At 33.9% G+C, this 17,369-nt stretch overlaps 1 protein-coding gene and 1 long non-coding RNA gene across 3 annotated transcripts; both read right to left on the bottom strand.

Annotated features, from left to right (window-relative positions):
* Window positions 1–1,955: 1,955 nt before the first annotated feature.
* Window positions 1,956–6,589, bottom strand: LOC150035723 (TMV resistance protein N-like). 2 transcript variants are annotated; one of them, XM_090314539.1, is made up of 5 exons: window positions 5,972–6,589; window positions 4,041–5,142; window positions 3,641–3,919; window positions 2,746–3,552; window positions 1,956–2,294 (listed from the first exon to the last, which is right to left on the bottom strand). In XM_090314539.1, the coding sequence occupies exons 1-5, from the start codon at window positions 6,445–6,447 to the stop codon at window positions 1,989–1,991; spliced, it is 2,970 nt and encodes a 989-aa protein (XP_090170665.1). In that variant the 5' UTR covers window positions 6,448–6,589; the 3' UTR covers window positions 1,956–1,988. The 2 variants fall into 2 exon arrangements, with proteins under 2 accessions (XP_090170665.1, XP_090170664.1); XM_090314538.1 differs by having other exon boundaries at window positions 1,958–2,501.
* A 950-nt stretch (window positions 6,590–7,539) lies between these two features.
* Window positions 7,540–16,531, bottom strand: LOC150035722 (uncharacterized). Its single transcript, XR_016530074.1, has 2 exons — window positions 14,558–16,531; window positions 7,540–7,947 (listed from the first exon to the last, which is right to left on the bottom strand). It is a non-coding gene; the product is annotated as an uncharacterized LOC150035722 (long non-coding RNA).
* Between the last annotated feature and the right edge of the window lie 838 nt (window positions 16,532–17,369).

The raw sequence follows: 17,369 nt of genomic DNA, 5'->3' as shown, positions 1-17,369 counted from the left end.
ATTTGAGGCTCTGGAGATTCATTTATAGCTTTATAGTCCATGTAGATGACACAATCATCACCGATGGTTCCTTACCTATGCTGAATGAATTGAAAGAACACCTTCACAGCACTTTCAAGTTGAAAGATTAGGGGTCTCTTCAATACTTCTTGGGGTTAGAAATTGCAAGGTCCTCAAAGGGTATTGTTTTGTCACAACGAAACTATGTTCTACAACCTTTGGAAGATCATGGTCTTTTGGCTTGTAAGCTAGCTCCCCTACCCCTTGATCCAAACTTGAAACTCTGTATTGATGATGGCACTATTTTACCTGATGCAACAATGTATTGAAGGATCATTGGACGTTTGTTATACTTAACTATATCTTGTCCTGACATATCCTTTGTTGTCCATAAGCTTAGCCAATTTGTTGCTCAACTAAGAAAGCCTCATCTTGATGTTGTTATGTCATTACTTAGATATTTGAAGGCTTCTCCAGGGCAAGGCATCATGTTAAAGCCTGTTACCTTATTTCAATTAAAAGCATATTTTGATGTTAACTAGGGGTCATATCCTGATTCAAGGAAGTCTATATCTGGTTTTTGTTTATTCTTATGTGAGTCTATTATCAGTTGGAAGGTTAAAAAGCAATCCACCGTTTTTAAATCTTCTGTAGAGGCTGAATATCGAGCATTGATAGCTTGTGGATTACTCAACTTCCCACGAATCTTTCAGTGCCTATTGATCATCCTTCCTTAATATACCGTGATAATGAAGTTGCTTTCCATATTGCTGAAAATTCAGTCTTTCATGAGCGGACGAAACTCATAGAAATTGATTGTCATTTCATTCGTGATCATATTATCTGTGGTGCTGTCAAACTACTCCAAATCAAGTCTCATTTGCAGCTAGCTGATGTGTTTACCAAAGCCTTACCAACTTCCTCATTTTTTCCATTGGTATCCAAGATGGGAGTCATTGATATAACTCAGCCATCTTGAGGGGGAGTATTAGGCTTAAAGATTAGTTAAAGAGTTGAGGGGGAGTATTAGGCTTAAAGATTAGTTAAAGAGTTGTTATAAATGTTGTTAATTTGTTATCTTGCTTGCCACTGTGTAAATGCCTATATAAAGGCCTTCTGATTAATAAATAAGATAAGCAAGATTTTATTTACTTTTGTCCAATAGTTTGGTATCATAATCAGATGATCTTTATGTCGACAATCCAAGCGTAAAAATGGCTTCAAAGGAAAGAGCCTTCTAATTTCAACTCCATGGGCAAACAACACCTTGATATTCAACATAGCCTAAATCCTCTCCCTTGTGGAGCTGACAATATCAATTCACAATACATACGGGGCACATCACCTAAAAGTGACATGGGAATCAAATCAATAACTAGGAAAACAAGAAAGCAAGAAATATGTTTTGTGTGTCTAACATTACTTGTGTACTAAATAATACGTGCTAGACGACGACAAAAAAGAAAAAGAATAAAAAAATTCAAACCCGAAACTTTGACGTTATATCAATTAATTAAAATATTGAACTAAGAATTATATCATCAATCTTGTAACCAAATATGAGCATACTTTAACTGGCATAGTGGTGTACTATCAATCTCAAAATCAAAGTTAGTATATACTCTTGGTTAGACGACTCCCCTAAAAAAAAAAGTTAGTTTATTCAAATTAAACGACATTTGATTAAAATTCTCATACGTATTTTGAGAAGACAAGAGAGTTAGCTCCAATACAAAATTGATGCAGCGCCTATTTTTCCACTATAAATACACTCAAACACAATACATAGAACAGAATCCTTAATTAAGTTCATAATGCTTGATTTTGGTTACTAAAGGAGTAAATTACAGAACCAACCAAGAAAACAAATAGCAACATAAACTAAAAGGAAAATCACAAAATTTATTCCACATGATTTTCCTACTTCAAACATCTCTCAGAATCAATCATTTATTTCCAAAACCATCAGTTATAATCTAACATAATCATTATTCTTCAATAACGACATGAACACCACACATGCTTAAATTTATTTCACCTTCAAAGAACCTTTTGTCAGTAACCTCAAACGACATCCTAAATTCCTTCCAAATACTTGTCGTAGAATTGTTGCAATCATCATCGTTATTCCTATTACAGTCCGGTGATCCCTCCATAAAATCATCCCAGGTTGGGTGAAAATCTATATCAGGATGAAGTACTATCAACCACATATACTCGTACGGCAATATTTGGAGTAATATCGAGCTTTCCCCTGGTTCAAGAACGGATTTTGCTTCTTCAGAACTCCAGACCTGAATGTCGTTGATGGATAGTTTACATTTAACTTTCGTCCATCTATGGTCACTATAATTAACTTGGAACTTAACACAAGGAGCAACAACTTTCAATTTTTGACTTGGATAAAGTCGCAAAGAAAATATAATGGGATTGTTCTTGTTGATGTGACTGAACCATTTTGGAATATCGCAATTCATTAATAAGATTTGTTTCCAATGTTCCTGTACAATGAGAGTGAGTGTGTAAAAATAATTTGCAGATATAAAAATTTTTGGATACAACTCTTGGAGTTTATCAACGAAAGATTTTGTTATATTTGCAATTTTAAAAGATGTCATCATACAATTAATTATTAACCTTAAAAGTGCTATCCATTGCAATAGTAATTAACAATCCATGACTTAATTATATATTAACAAATATAAAAGTTAAAAAAACAAAAGTTAGGGGAAAGAGAGATGGTACCGAATCAGAAGATATGAAATCAACTAAGTTGTCTGGAAATGCGACCAATGATATGCACCCAGTAGCATTAAGAAAAGTTATGTCTTCTGGTATCTTTGGAATTTCTTCGAGTAACTCACAATCCGTGACATCAAGAATTCTCAAGGATTTAAAATTAACAATACACGAGGGTAGATTCAAAAAGTCGTTTCTAGACAAGTCCAACTCTTTCAATGAAGGGGCAACATGAGCAATTGTTTCTAAGAAATCTAAATTGGTTAAATTATTGTCAGAGAGGTTTAACATGGTTAGATTGGGAAATAAGGAATGTGCACAAGGAAATAAGGAAGGAAATGTTGAGATACTAGTTGTATTGATCATGAAAGAAGTAAGATTGGTTAAACCATAAATTGTAGTTGGAAGAGTTGTGATTTGTGTGCAATAGATGACAATATCTTTGAGCCCAGTAAGATATCCAATTGTTGGAGATAGCTCTGCTACAGTACTGCCGTCAAAAATTATGTCCTTTAAAGACTTCATTTCTTCACTGAAATGAGGATAACATTCAACTAAGTTGCACCCTACAAACGCCAAACTTGTTAGGGACTTCAACCTTAGGACGCTGGGAAACTGCTTAAAGCCACTCTCATGACTACAAAGTTCTAATTCAACAAGTTTGCTAAGAGATCCAACTGACTCATGAACCCTTACTAAATTTGTACACCCAAGAAGATTCAACACCATAAGGTTTTTAGCAGAAGATAAATCAGGAACTTCCTCCAAAAACTTGGAATCTTTAAGATCAATACGCTTCAGTAATTCACAACTCTGCCAAACATAAAAAATACAGTTCAAGCTCAAATTTAGCTAACATTAAGATTAAAACAACATATATAAAAGTATTTGACATAAATACCATAAATCCTTTCCCAAAATATTTGATGGAGCTATATGGCAAGTTGAGTTCAATGAGGTTGTCCATTTTGTAGCTTGAAGGCAAAGATGGAAAAGGAAACCTAGGCCAACTAATCCACCTTAAGCTACTAGGCAGAAAGTCGAGAGTACTTTCCGATGATGTGGCATTGTTAACTTTGAGTAGTACAAGATTTTTAACTTTTTCAAAAGCTCTTGAATCAATGTTCAGCTCAGTGGGTTTACGAAAGTCCAACTTTATGGCTTTAACTGCTCTTGCTTCCTATAAAGATACAAAACAAAACATTTCAAAAATAATAAATTCAATACAAGCTTTTTTCAATATCATTAAGTTGTTCTCGTAATTAAATAAGCATAAATAAAGTCTTTGCAAAATTTCTTACCTCATTACTGTTTAAGACGTCCATAGCATCGCTATCGATCAATAATCGTTTTCTTTTTCGAGATTTAGAAGTCTCTGTAAGAGCAATTGTGGAACCCATTTGTTGTATTAAGTCATGCATTTCAACCTTGTTGAATTCGTTAATGCTAAGAAGTGATAGATTCATGAGTTTTGTAATTCCCTTTTCCAAACACAAATTACCACATGCTTCTAACTTCATTTTAACAATGTCTATATCTTCTCCCACAAAGCAACAAGAAATATAAAGGAAAATTTCCTTTACATCATCTTCGAGTCCATCATAACTTATTTGAAGAAGATCTCGGATGTCTTTGTCAAGGTAGGAGTTCTCATATTCGTCCAATATACGATCAAACTTGGATTGATCAATTGAATAGAGGAAAGAACCTAACACTTCAAGAGCCAAGGGAAGACCTTTACAATAATGCACAGCACGTTTTGAAAGCTCTAAATAATCACTTGTGGGTTGACTATTCTTAAAAGCATGCCAACTAAAAAGCTCAAGAGCTTCATCATTATTCAATCCATTGACACTTTTCACTATATCAAATCCATGAATAGCAAGTAAATGTTTATTTCTTGTTGTCACAATGACTTTACTTCCAGCTCCAAACCAATCATGTCCTCCTGCTAATACTCGTAACTGTTCAATCGTATCTATATCATCAAGAACCACGAGAATCTTTTTTGAGCATAGTCGATCTCTTATGATGTTAATTCCTCTATGAATATTGCTAACTTTGATTAAATCGTCCATTAACACCTCACACAGTAGCTTCTCCTGGAGTTGAACAAGGCCTCCATATTGATTTGAAGCTTCTCTAATATTTGCTAGAAAGCACCAACCTTCAAAGTTATCAGCAATTCTATTGTATAATGCTTTGGCCAAAGTTGTCTTACCCATACCTCCAATTCCATATAATCCGACCATAGTAATTCCATCAAACATAACACGTGAGAGTAAACTCATAATTTGTATGTCAACTCCAACTGGATATTTAGCTACATGCAATTGCATCGTTGTACGATTTAATTTCTTCCAGACTTCTTGAACAATTTTTTGAATCAAACTAGCCTCATCACTGCCAATTTTTTTTTTTTTTTTTTTTTTTTTTTAAAAAAAAAACATAAACTAAAAAGAGTTACTGTCATGAAACACGCATTTGTTTCCTCACAATAATTCCTAAAACCAAGCAATATCTATCAGAAGGGACTGGAGACAGGACATAACGAATAGTGCAAAATTCCATTCTGAACCCAAAAAAACTAAGGTTTATTTAAGGTCTGTTTTCAAGTATAAAAAAATAAATCAAAATATTTATAAAATATAGCAAAATTTTAGAATTATTAGTGATAGACGCTATCAGTGACATTGATAAACACCGATAGAAGTCTATCAATGTTTATCAGCATCTATCATTGATAGTTCTAAAATTTTTCTATATCTTGTAAATATTTTCAACAATTTTATCATTTGAAATAATTTTTCTTTTAATAACTTTTTTTTTATTTGTTTTTAGTTTTTAAAAATTAAGCATATAAATATTACTTTTATCCATAAGTTTCTATGATTTGTTATCCTTTTTTTTCTTTTTTTAGTAAAAAAACTAAACCAAATTTTGAAAACTCAAAAAAAAAAAAAAGTAATTTTCAAACACTTGTTTTTGTTTTTAGAATTCAATTAGAAACTCAAGGGGATCTTAATAAAATGAAAAATTAGAAAAAAAAACCAACATAAATTTCAAAAATAAAAAAGCACAAATGAAATTCTTATCAAAGGGAATATATATATATATATATATAAATCTCTTTTATTTTTCCTCTTTACCAGCATACTCTTCATCAAATAAAAAAAAAAATACTAAAAATAGAAATTGAAGAGCAAAAGAGTAGAAGGATATGGAAAAATACTCTTTTTCCAGAACCCATCCAGACATATGGGAAATAGTAGTTAGAGCCTCCCTCCATGTTTGCATTTTGTTGAAGAATCTAACTTCAAGTTTGGCAAATTCTTCTCCAAATCTTCCACTTTGTTTTCTTACTTGAGATGGATCTACTTTGTAAAAAACGGGTAAAACAACATGTCCACCAAATTTGTTGCACATAATAATTTTCACCAGTTCATTCAAACACCAACTCGAAGATGCATAATTTTCAGAGATTATAACGATCGAGATCTTGGATTCTTCAATAGCTTCCAAAAGTGATGTAGAAATTTCTTCACCTCTCGAAAGCTTGTTATCTATAAAAACATTGATTCCTCTTTGACGCAAAGCCATATTAAGATGACTCGTGAAGTTTGATCGTGTATCTTCTCCGCGAAAACTTAAGAATACATCAAAACTCCATTTAAAATGTGAGGAAGATGATCCAGCTGCTCGATCCATATTGACGAACCTGAAAGAGAAATCAAAGATGAGTCACCCGCTCCTCGGTCTTCTCTATTCTTTCTCTCCTCTTCTCCTCCATCTCTATTTCTTTTTTCTTTTTCTTCCTTGTTCTTTGGTAATCGACAAAAATGACTTATTTGAAGTTTTAGTTTTAAAATTTCAATCCTTTTTAAAAACATCGACAGAATATCCGTTTGACTTCGAGATCGATAATAAAAGTACTATATCAATTGAACTTCGTTCATGTTGGCAAATAAAGATGAATTGAGATGAAAAGATTTGAGATTGATGTGATGGAATAAAAGGATTAGATATATATATAATTTATTAGAGGGAAAAATAAAAGGAAAAGGTTTAGATATATATATATATATTAAATGCCCATCGAGAAACATGCCAAAAGGAAAAAAAGAAGAGAACAAATTCATCTTCCTCTTCTTCGTGGTGTTTTCTTTTTTCAGCCGGCTTGCTTTTCTTATTCAATTTCTTGCTCTGGCATTATGGGATTGATTGAATTTTCCAAACGTTTGGAGTTGTTGATCTATAATGGTTACTTTCTTCTAATCGAATATATGCATATTGAATACGTACCTTATAACCTTTGGTAGAATGGTTGCCTTGCTTAACTATAGACTTATAAAAAATTATCCTTTTTTAAGTCTCGAACTTTATGTAATATGTTGAAAAAATCAAAGTATCTCCAACACTATTGAAAAATCAAAGTAGCTCCGATGCTACTAGTGAGAAAATGGAATTAATGGAAAAATTAAATATTTACAAAAGCAAATCAATATTTCAATATTTGTTAAACAAAGAGAAGAGAAATGAAAATGAGAATGAAATTCAAATTCTTATTGAAATAAGAAAAAATTGGTGATACATAAAATATGATACTCAAAATGTGGTACATAGAATTAGGATACTTATTTTATATGAGACATCACCCTTTTATAGGAACAAAAGATAAATTAAATTAAAGGCATATTAAAAGCATAAACTTAATAACTTAAAATTAAAAACATAAAAACCAAAAATCGAAAAATAAATCAAATAATAAAGTAAATAACTTCAAGCATTAAACTTTAGAGGTAAAAAAGAAAAAACTCATAATTCAACATAATAGATATGTTAGGTCATTAAGTTTTTAAAATGAAAAATTGTAGTCTCTAAGAATGGATTTAAAAGGTTTTTCCATACTAACAGAATTGTGTAAATGAAACAAAAAGATGACTGGATAAGTTGATGTTGAGTAAGATTTTATGGACCCAAGTTAAACATTGGCAAGATGCTTCTTCTTCTTTGCTCGCATTCAGTTCCTTTTCTAATGGTTTCTATTTATTCTGGTGGAGTGTAATCGAAGCACCTTCTTGATAATTATCTCCAATCTTTTTCCTTTCTCCAGGGGTTTCTCTTCACTTTGACAATTTTCTGAAGTTTATGATTTTGTGTTGGTTGAATCATATTCTTCTTCATGACCAACAATTACACAATGTCCAGCTTGCATGCACATAACATCAACATGGGAGAAAAAAAAAAAGAGTTTTAGGTAATTTCTAAAAACGAAACCAAGTTTTTGAAAACTACTATTTTAGTTTTCAAATTTTGGTTTTGATTTTAAAAATACTTCTAAAATTTAGACAACAAAACACAGAGAACAATAGTTGGAAAGTGATGATTATAGTCTTAATTTTCTTCGTTTGTTATCTATTTTTTACCAATAGTTTAAAAAATCAAGCCAAAATTTAAAAAATTAGAAAAAAGTAGCTTTTAAATTTTATTGTTTAAAACCATTGGTAAAAATGTAGATAACAACGAAAGAAAGTTGATGGTAGAAATAGCATTTTATAGACTTAATTTTCATAAACAAAAACCAAAAATCATATTGTTACCAAACGGAGCCTAAACTTTTACACCTATTTTCAATTAAATGATAACTTTTCAAAGTTTTCCATTGTTTCTATCAAATTTCAAATATTTTGTTTCAGTTCCTTAACTATATATTAATTAAACCCAGTTCTTGTCATTTATTGTGTTAAAAATAGAATTGATTATATTTTTCTTGTTGTTAGTCTTTAGGGTTGCTATTCTTTGTGCTAGTCTTGTGCTATTTGTTTTGGGTGGTTAGTTTGTTATTTATGGTGTACTTTGAGCCTATATAAGGCCTAATTGGAATGAAATTCATGAACTGGAGTTTCATATCACTTCCTCTCTTTTACTAGTTCTCTCTATTCTTTTTTCTATCAGTAGTATCAGAGCCCGGTTGTGGCATCTTTTTTCTTAGCCATTAAACCAACTCTCATTCCTTTATCTTCTACAATAGTTAATAAGCATAGACAATGGCCTCAGACAACTATGTGCAACCAGCAATTCCCCGCTTTGATGGTCATTATGATCATTGGAGCATGTTGATTGAGAATTTCTTACGATCCAAATAGTACTGGACCATTGTTGAAGCAAGAGTGAATGAACTAGCTGCTGGAATTGTCTTGTCAGAAGCTGACCAAAAGAAGCTAGAGGAACAAAAATTGAAGGATCTCAAGGCAAAGAATTATTTATTCCAAGCCATTGATCGTGCCATCTTGGAGATTATTTTGCAAAAGGATACATGCAAGCAAATTTGGGACTCCATGAAGAAAAAGTATCAAGGCACAATGAGGGTGAAAAGACAGCAACTCCAAGCTCTTTGTGAAGAGTTTGAGATTCTTAAAATGAAGCAAGGTGAGTCCGTGGATGGGTATTTCTCACGGACCTTGGCTAGAGCAAACAAGATGCGTATCCATGGAGAGAAGATTGAAGATGTAGCTGTGGTTGAGAAGATTCTTCGGTCGATGGGTTCTAAATTTGCATATGTGGTTTATTCAATTGAGGAATCAAAAGATATTGATACATTATCAATTGATGAATTACAAAGTTCTTTACTTGTGCATGAGCAGAGAATGACGTCAAATACAGGTCCAACCAAATAACAAGCTCTGAAAACTTCAACTCATGGTGAAAACTCTGCAGGGAGAGGATCAAATAGAAGACGTGGTCGAGGTCATGGAAGGTGGCAAGGAAGAGGACGAGGTGGTGGACATGATCCACACAAGCAAACATCCAACAACAACTCGAGACTTGATAAGTCCAACATTCAATGTTATCGTTACCATAATTTTGGTCATTACAAGTCTGAATGCACAACCAACTTCAACCATGAAAAAGGAGAGCAATCCAATTTTATAGAGGAAAAGGAGCAAGAAACTCTATTGATGACGTGCCACCACAACGAGGAGCTTGGAACTAACATATGGTATATAGACACTGGTTGCAGCAATCATATGTGTGGTAACAAGTCTCTCTTTTCTCATTTGAATAAAAGTTATCATTCTACTATGACATTTGGTGATAATTCTAAAGTAAATGTTGTGGGTAAAGGAAATATTCAAATTAAGATAAAAAAAAAAAGGCAATATTGAAACCATATCAAATGTGTTTTATATTCCTGATTTGAGAAGCAATTTACTGAGTGTTGGACAGCTACAAGAGAAGGGTTATGTCACAACTATCAAAGAAGGCACCTGTGAGATATATGATCCAAGAAGAGGATTGATAGCTCATGTTGAAATGGCCTCGAACAAGTTGTTCCCACTCAAACTAGAAGGTTTGGAGTTATGTTTCAAGACTAATATAGATCAAGACCCCACATAGCTTTGGCATTTGTGATATGTCCACTTGAATTTTAAAGGTTTGCAAGTCTTTTCTCAAAAGCAAATGGTGGTTGGCCTTCCCCAAATTTTTCCTCCCAAAAAGTATGTGAAGATTGTGTTGTTGGCAAACAACATCGTGAGAGCTTTCCAAAAGGCAAAGCATGAAGAGCACATGAATCCTTGGAGTTGATTTATTCTGACATATGTGGCCCATTAAACCCAGTATCAAATGGGAAGAAAAAATATTTTATTTCTTTCATTGACGATTTTTCCAGAAAAACTTGGGTTTATTTCTTGTAGAAAAAGTCTAAAGCATTCTCAATTTTCAAGAGCTTTAAAGCGGTAGTTGAAAATAAAATTGGGAGAAAAATCAAAACCTTTCGAATGGATCATGGAGGAGAATACATGTCACAAGAATTTGTAAATTTTTGTGCTCAGCATGGAATTCGGCACCAGTTGACAGCAGCCTACACACCTCAACAAAATGGTGTTGCCGAAAGAAAAAAGCGTACTATCCTCAATATGGTTCGAAGTATGATTGCAAATGGGAGAGTTCAAAAGAAATTCTGGCCAGAAGTAGTAAATTGGGGTGTTCATGTTTTGAATCGAAGTCTGACTTTTTTGGTGAAAAACATGACTCCTCAAGAAGCTTGGGATGGGTGTAAACCATCAGTTGATCACTTTAAAGTGTCAATTGATCACTTTAAAATGTTCGGGTGCATTGCATATGCACACATTCCTAACGAGAAGAGAAGAAAGCTAGAAGACAAAGGTAAAAAATGTGTCTTTCTTGGCATTAGTGAGCAATCAAAGGCTTACAAATTGTTCAATCCAATCACAGGTAAAATTGTAATTAGCCAAGATGTTATGTTTAATGAACTAAACACTTGAAATTAGATAGAAGATACTCTAGAGCAACAAACAATACCTATGAATTTTGAAGACAGTGATGAATCTTTGACACCTCAATTTGAAAATCCAGTACAACAATCAGTTGAGCTCAAGGCTACTGAGTCTCAAACAGGATGTGCAAGTTCTTCAAGATCACAACGAGTTAGAAGGAGACCAACATGGATGGAAGATTGTGAGGTTAGTGATGATCTTTCTGATGAGGCATTTATCCATTATGTTTTATTATCAAAATGTGATCCACTAATTTTGAAGAAGCTGTCAAAGATATAAAATGGAAGCGGGCCATGGATGAAGAGATTAAGTCAATTGAGAAAAACAACACTTGAGATCTATCAGAACTTCCTAGAGGGCAAAATTCCATTGGTGTTAAATGGGTTTACAAGACAAAGCTGAATAAAGATGGCCAAGTAGACAAATACAAGCTCATCTTGTTGCAAAGGCGTACAACCAACAAATTAGCATTGACTACAATGAAGTTTTCGCTCTAGTTGCAAGATATGATACGATTCAAATGGTGTTAGCATTGGCAGCACAAAGCAATTGTAAAATTCTTCAAATGGACGTGAAATCAGCCTTACTGCATGGCAACTTGAATGAAGAAGTTTACATAGATCAACCTCTTGGATATGTTCAATAGAGTAATGCAAGAAAGGTATATCGCTTGAAGAAGGCTTTGTATGGATTGAAGCAAGCTCCTAGGGCTCGTTCGCAGCGGGGTCTAAGTAATGATATGTGATTGTTTCAAGCCTAAAGAATAATATGAAGATGGCTCAAGCAAGTTTTATAGCTCATGACAGCATAGAGCCTCATGATGAGTTTCTCATGAATGTGAGACTTAATTAGACAGAGTTATTCTCAGACATGTAGACATCACAGTTGGCGCTTTTAGAGTAGAAGCAATTTTCAGTTGACTAGATTTTTTCTGGTACGTATCTTCAGATGACGCATTATATAGTATGGCCAGTTTCTTCACTACACATATGAAGTTTTCCCTGTGACATGGTAGGCTCAGATATATGTTTTTAGTATATAAGAATTTCTTAACTTCATGGTCGTTTTCACAGTTCTCAGCTCAGACATGTAGAAGTATTTCTGATTTTCAACATCTTAAATTTCATAGTTATATATGGAAGGGGTTGTTACACCTCTTTTGGTACTAGTTTTAGCTATGTCAAACGATGACCCTCGTTTTGCATCTAGTTTTTTTTAAGAGTCTCCAGTTAGCATTGGGTACTCGATTGGATTTTCGTACAATTTTTCACCCATAGACTGATGGTTAAATAGAACGTCTGAACCAGATATTGGAAGATATGTTGTGCACTTGTGCACTAGAGTTTTCAGGGAGTTGGGACTCTCACTTGCATTTAATGGAATTCGCATATAATAATAGCTATTAGACTGCCACTGGCACATTGCCATTTGAGGCCCTATATGGGAAGAGTTGCAGGTCCCCTGTGTTGGGATGAGGTAGGAGAGAAGAAATTGTTAGGACCTGAATTGGTGCAGACCACAAATGAGGCAATACAGAAGATTAGGGTTCGTATGCAAACAGCTCAGAACAGATAGAAGAGCTATGTTGATGTAAGACGTAAGAACCTGGAATTTGAGACTGGTGTGAAAGTGTTCTTAAAAGTGGCACCCATGAAAGGTATTCTGAGGTTTGGCAGGAAGGGAAAGTTGAGTCCGAGATTCATTGGACCTTTCCAGGTCCTGGAACGAGTTGGCCCTGTAGCTTACCATTTGGCGGTGCCCCCAGCACTGTCTTCAGTTCATAATGTCTTCCATGTTTCGATGCTAAGGAAGTATGTAACAGACAACTTGAGCTACGAGGAGAAGCCTATAGAGATCCTCGCCAGAGAGGTAAAAACATTGCACCGCCGGGAAATTGCTTTTGTGAAAGTCTTGTGGCAGAATCACCAGTTCCAGGAGGCTACCTGGGAGCGAGAAGGATGAGATGAAGGTCCAGTACCCAGCGCTTTTTCAAGAATGAACTTTCAAGGACGAAATTTCTTTGAGGAGGGAAGAATGTAACACCCCCAGAGTGTTTTTTCAAGAATGAACTTTCGAGGATGAAAGTTCTTTAAGGAGGGAAGAATGTAACACCCCGCACATTTTTTAGTAATAATGTAATTTCAATAACTTTATTATTTAGAATTTTAGTAATTGTTATTAGTTGGAGGGCATTTTTGGAATTTTGGACTTCAAGTGTAAGTGCGGGAATTTAATTGTTGGTGTGAAATTATTCAAATTGGAAATTAATGGCAGAAATTAATTTTCTTTTGAAACGGAAAGGAATTTAATAGTATAAAACGGAAACGAATTAAATGTAATTATATTTATTTCCTTTTTTAGTTTTTTTATTATTATTATTATTATTATTATTTTTATAAAAAGTCAAACCCCACCCCCTTTTTCTTCCTCACGTTCTGAGCCCATCCGACGCCGCCCAAAGCCGCCGCGTCAGTTTCTTCTTCATGACCTCCGTCCACCACTGCTCAAGCGTCATTCACTTTTGCCGTCACTGGATCTATCAATTTGGGTAAGATTTCTGTCGTTTGGGTTTGTTTTTGATTGATTCTTGAATACTCATTTACTCTTGGCATCAATTGGTTGATACCCATTGTGTTTCAACTTTAAATTCAAGTTTTGAAGGTATTGAGGTGTTGTTCAGTGAAGTTGGAGTTTGTTTTAGCGAGTTTTGGTAAGTTTTATGCTTTGATGACCCTCTTGTAGATTAATTTTGGTTGTTGAGAAATTTTTGTAAAGTCATTTGGAAGTGAATTTTTTGACGAAGCTACATATGGATAATTTATTTGAGACATTGGTAGTGAACTATGTATTTGATTTAAGCTTTAATCATGTAAGCCTAATTTCAAATTATGATTAGGGGGTTGATTCAAGAATTTCATTCAAGATGAAGAAGAGTTTGATTTGCTAATTATTTGGGCTTAAAATTGGAGGTTTGGAAGGTGAATTCGAATTAGACCACACCTTAGGTAAGGTTATCTAGAAATATTTTGTAATATTTGAGTATTTGGAATTTGGCATTAACTATTAATTTTAAAGCTTGGTTTATGTTTAGGCTTGAATAAGGATTCAAGAAGTTCACAAAGATTCAATTGCTTTTTTGTTAAACCTAATATCAAGGTAAGTAGTCTTACTACTGAAACTGCCCACGGGCCAGGCATTAGATGTATGCTAGCATGTTAAATGAAGGTTATGGCAGAATGACAGCATGAAAGATTGATAGTATAACATGATTAAAGTATGTTATGTTAGAAGATCCGAATTATTTATTTATGCACATAGACACTTGAATTCTAGTATGAGATGGTATGTGTTTCCATGGTTGTATTTGATCTGATGATGTTGAGGTATACATGTATGTTGTAGAACCATGATGTTGAGGTATATGTGTATATTGTAGAGCCATGATGTTGAGGTTTATATGTATGTCATAGATTTGTACAGTGATGATTATGATGTTGAGACTGTGCAAATGTCCTTACTGATTAGTTAGATGCCCATTAGATTTTGTGTTTCCTTCGGGATTCACCAGTTTGTGTTTCCTTCGGGATTCATCAGTTTGTGTTTCCTTCGGGATTCCCCAGTTTGTGTCTCCTTTGGGATTCACCAGTTTGTGTTTTCTTCGGGATTCACCAGTTTGTGTCTCCTGCAGGATTCATCAGAGATAGTGGGCATACTTAACTACAGTAGGATAGGACTCAGTCTCCTTCTTGTTTCATGTGCATATGTGTCCCATGAGGACTAGAGCAGTTTATATATTTCACCAGAGGTAGGTATCTAGAGGACATAGATGCCTAGCCTGACCCCAGTGGTGAGGTTACTTACTGAGTATTTTATACTCATACTTTCTCGTGTTGTTGTTTCAAGTAAGAGTAGGGACGCGCCGATGAATGACAAGCGGAATCCGTGATCGAGTCACTGAGACCAGTTTTTATGCTTCCGCTCATAAGACTTAGATTTCCTTTCATATTTTGCTAAGCTTTTAGTTTTAATGTTTAAAACTTACTTTTAATAATTGTTTTTCATACTTATTTATTAACCTTTATAATTTATGTGTACCCTATTGTTGTTTTAACATTTGCATTTAATAAAGGACTTTTGAACTCCTCTTATCAAATTAGTATTTATTTCACCATAAAAGAGTATCATTTTAAGCTCTATGCATGCATGTTTCTTTTAGTAACGGCCTAACTTAAGTCCTAGAGAGTCGGGTCGTTACAGAGGTAATACAATCAGTAGTGGGAATTTTCATCAATCAGAAGAAATATGCACTGGAGATCTTTGACAAGTTTCAATGAAGAATTGCAACTCAGTGATAACTCTAGTTGAACCTTATTTGAAGCTCACAAAGGACCATGAAGGAAAGAAGGTCAACAACACTCTCTATAAGCAAATCGTTGGAAGCTTGATGTACTTAATAGCTACAAGGCCTAATATTATGTATGTTGTGAATTTAATTAGTAGGTTTATGGAATCTCCAACTGAGCTTCATCTCCTTGCTGCCAAAAGAATCTTAGTTACTTAAAAGGGACTCTTAGTCTTGGCATACTTTATCAAAAAGGAGAAAAACTAAACCTTGTTGGTTTAGCGATAGTGATTATGTAGGAGATTTAAATGTTAGAAAGAGTACTTCAGGGTATGTTTTCATGTTGTGTTCAGGAGCTATCTCATGGTCTTCTAAGAAACAGCCAATTGTCACATTATCTACCACTGAAGCTGAACTTGTAGCAGCAACATCATGTGCATGTCAAGCCATTTGGTTGAGGAACATTCTTGAGAATTTACATTATAGGTAAGAAGAAGCATCTATCATTCATTGTGATGACACATCAACAATCAAGCTCTCAAGGAATCCTGTCTTGCATGGACGAAGGAAACACATTGATGTAAGATACCATTACTTGAGGGATCTTACAAATGATGGAATTATCAATCTAAACTACTGTAAAAGTGAAGATCAAGTGGCAGATATTTTAACCAAGCCTCTCAAATTAACAACATTTGTGAAGCTTCGAAGCTTACTTAGGGTGGTTTCCTCTACTACTTTAAACTAAATACTAAATTGCATAGTTTTAGTTTAAGGGAGGGTGTTAAAATAGAATTGATTATATTTCGTTTCTTGTTGCTAGTCTTTAGGGTTGCTATTCTTTGTGCTAGTCTTGTGCTATTTGTTTTGGGTGGTTAGTTTGTTATTTATGGTGTATTTTGAGCCTATATAAGACCTAATTGGAATGAAATTCATGAACTGAAGTTTCATATCACTTCCTCTCTTTTACTATTTTTCTCCATTTTTTTCTATCATATTGTTCATCATTTCTTTCTTTTTTTTATTTTTTTTTTATTTTATTTTTTTTACAAGAAACAAGAGGAGAAAGGGATCAGTAGGTGCACAAAAATATCTCAACTAAGTTGACACACCCATAACATCCTCATCATAGCCCCAACCCAAATGAGAATTCATTGATGGCCTAAAAACAGAAGTGGAAAAAGGGAGAGCTAGAAAAGAGCTCACCAATACAAGGCACTTGTGGAAATATAAAAATTACAAAAAGAAAATTAGATTTTAAGCACCAATTAGAAGTAGAAATAATGATATCTTCCAAAAGAGATCATGGGCGCTTCGAAATATCTTTGAAGAGTCGATTGTTGCGCTCAAGCCAAAGATTCTAGAGAGTCAATCCTATCAAGTTAGATAGCATAATTTATTGTTCATCGTTTATTTCAAAAACAAGAACTATGCTTTGAAACTTTCGCATCCATACCCTAGTTTAAAACACACAGATACTCTTTTTCTTCAATTAAACTATTAAGAGAAGAAGTATTTATATCAAGTGACTTCTATATGAACAAAAGACTAATGTCTCAACAACTAAAATGATTTCTCTTACGCAAAATTCAAGAACAAAAACAAAAATATATATATAATTAAGTTTAAAATTTGAATTTATTAAAAATAAAGAGGAGAGAGTTATAACTCCGTCACCTTTAAATCTCTCCCTCTCACAGTAACAAATTGGAAGAGAGAAAAAGTTCTCTCTCTGTGTCTCTCTCTAGTTCTCGAATTTTACAGAGAAGAATTTTTCTTACAATTCACTTCTCCTTCCCTCACACTAAGATTGAGTGCAAAGCCACACCTTTGCACGGTTCTCGTCCTTGAGAATAACGGGAAAGACCTCTTGGTGGTGTCTATTCCTGTTTGTTGAGTTAGTGGATGTCGAGTTCGTGTGATCGGAAAAAGACAACTTGAATTGAAGAGGAATATGAAGATTTGGTCTTTAATGGTATGTGATTCTT

Source organism: Benincasa hispida, chromosome 6 (assembly GCF_027475165.1).
Source record: "Benincasa hispida cultivar pf3 chromosome 6, pf3_genome.v1.1, whole genome shotgun sequence".
Classification (NCBI taxonomy): Eukaryota; Viridiplantae; Streptophyta; class Magnoliopsida; order Cucurbitales; family Cucurbitaceae; genus Benincasa; species Benincasa hispida.
The sequence above is the reverse complement of the archived record's forward strand: the minus strand, read 5'-3'. Positions and strand labels throughout refer to the sequence as shown.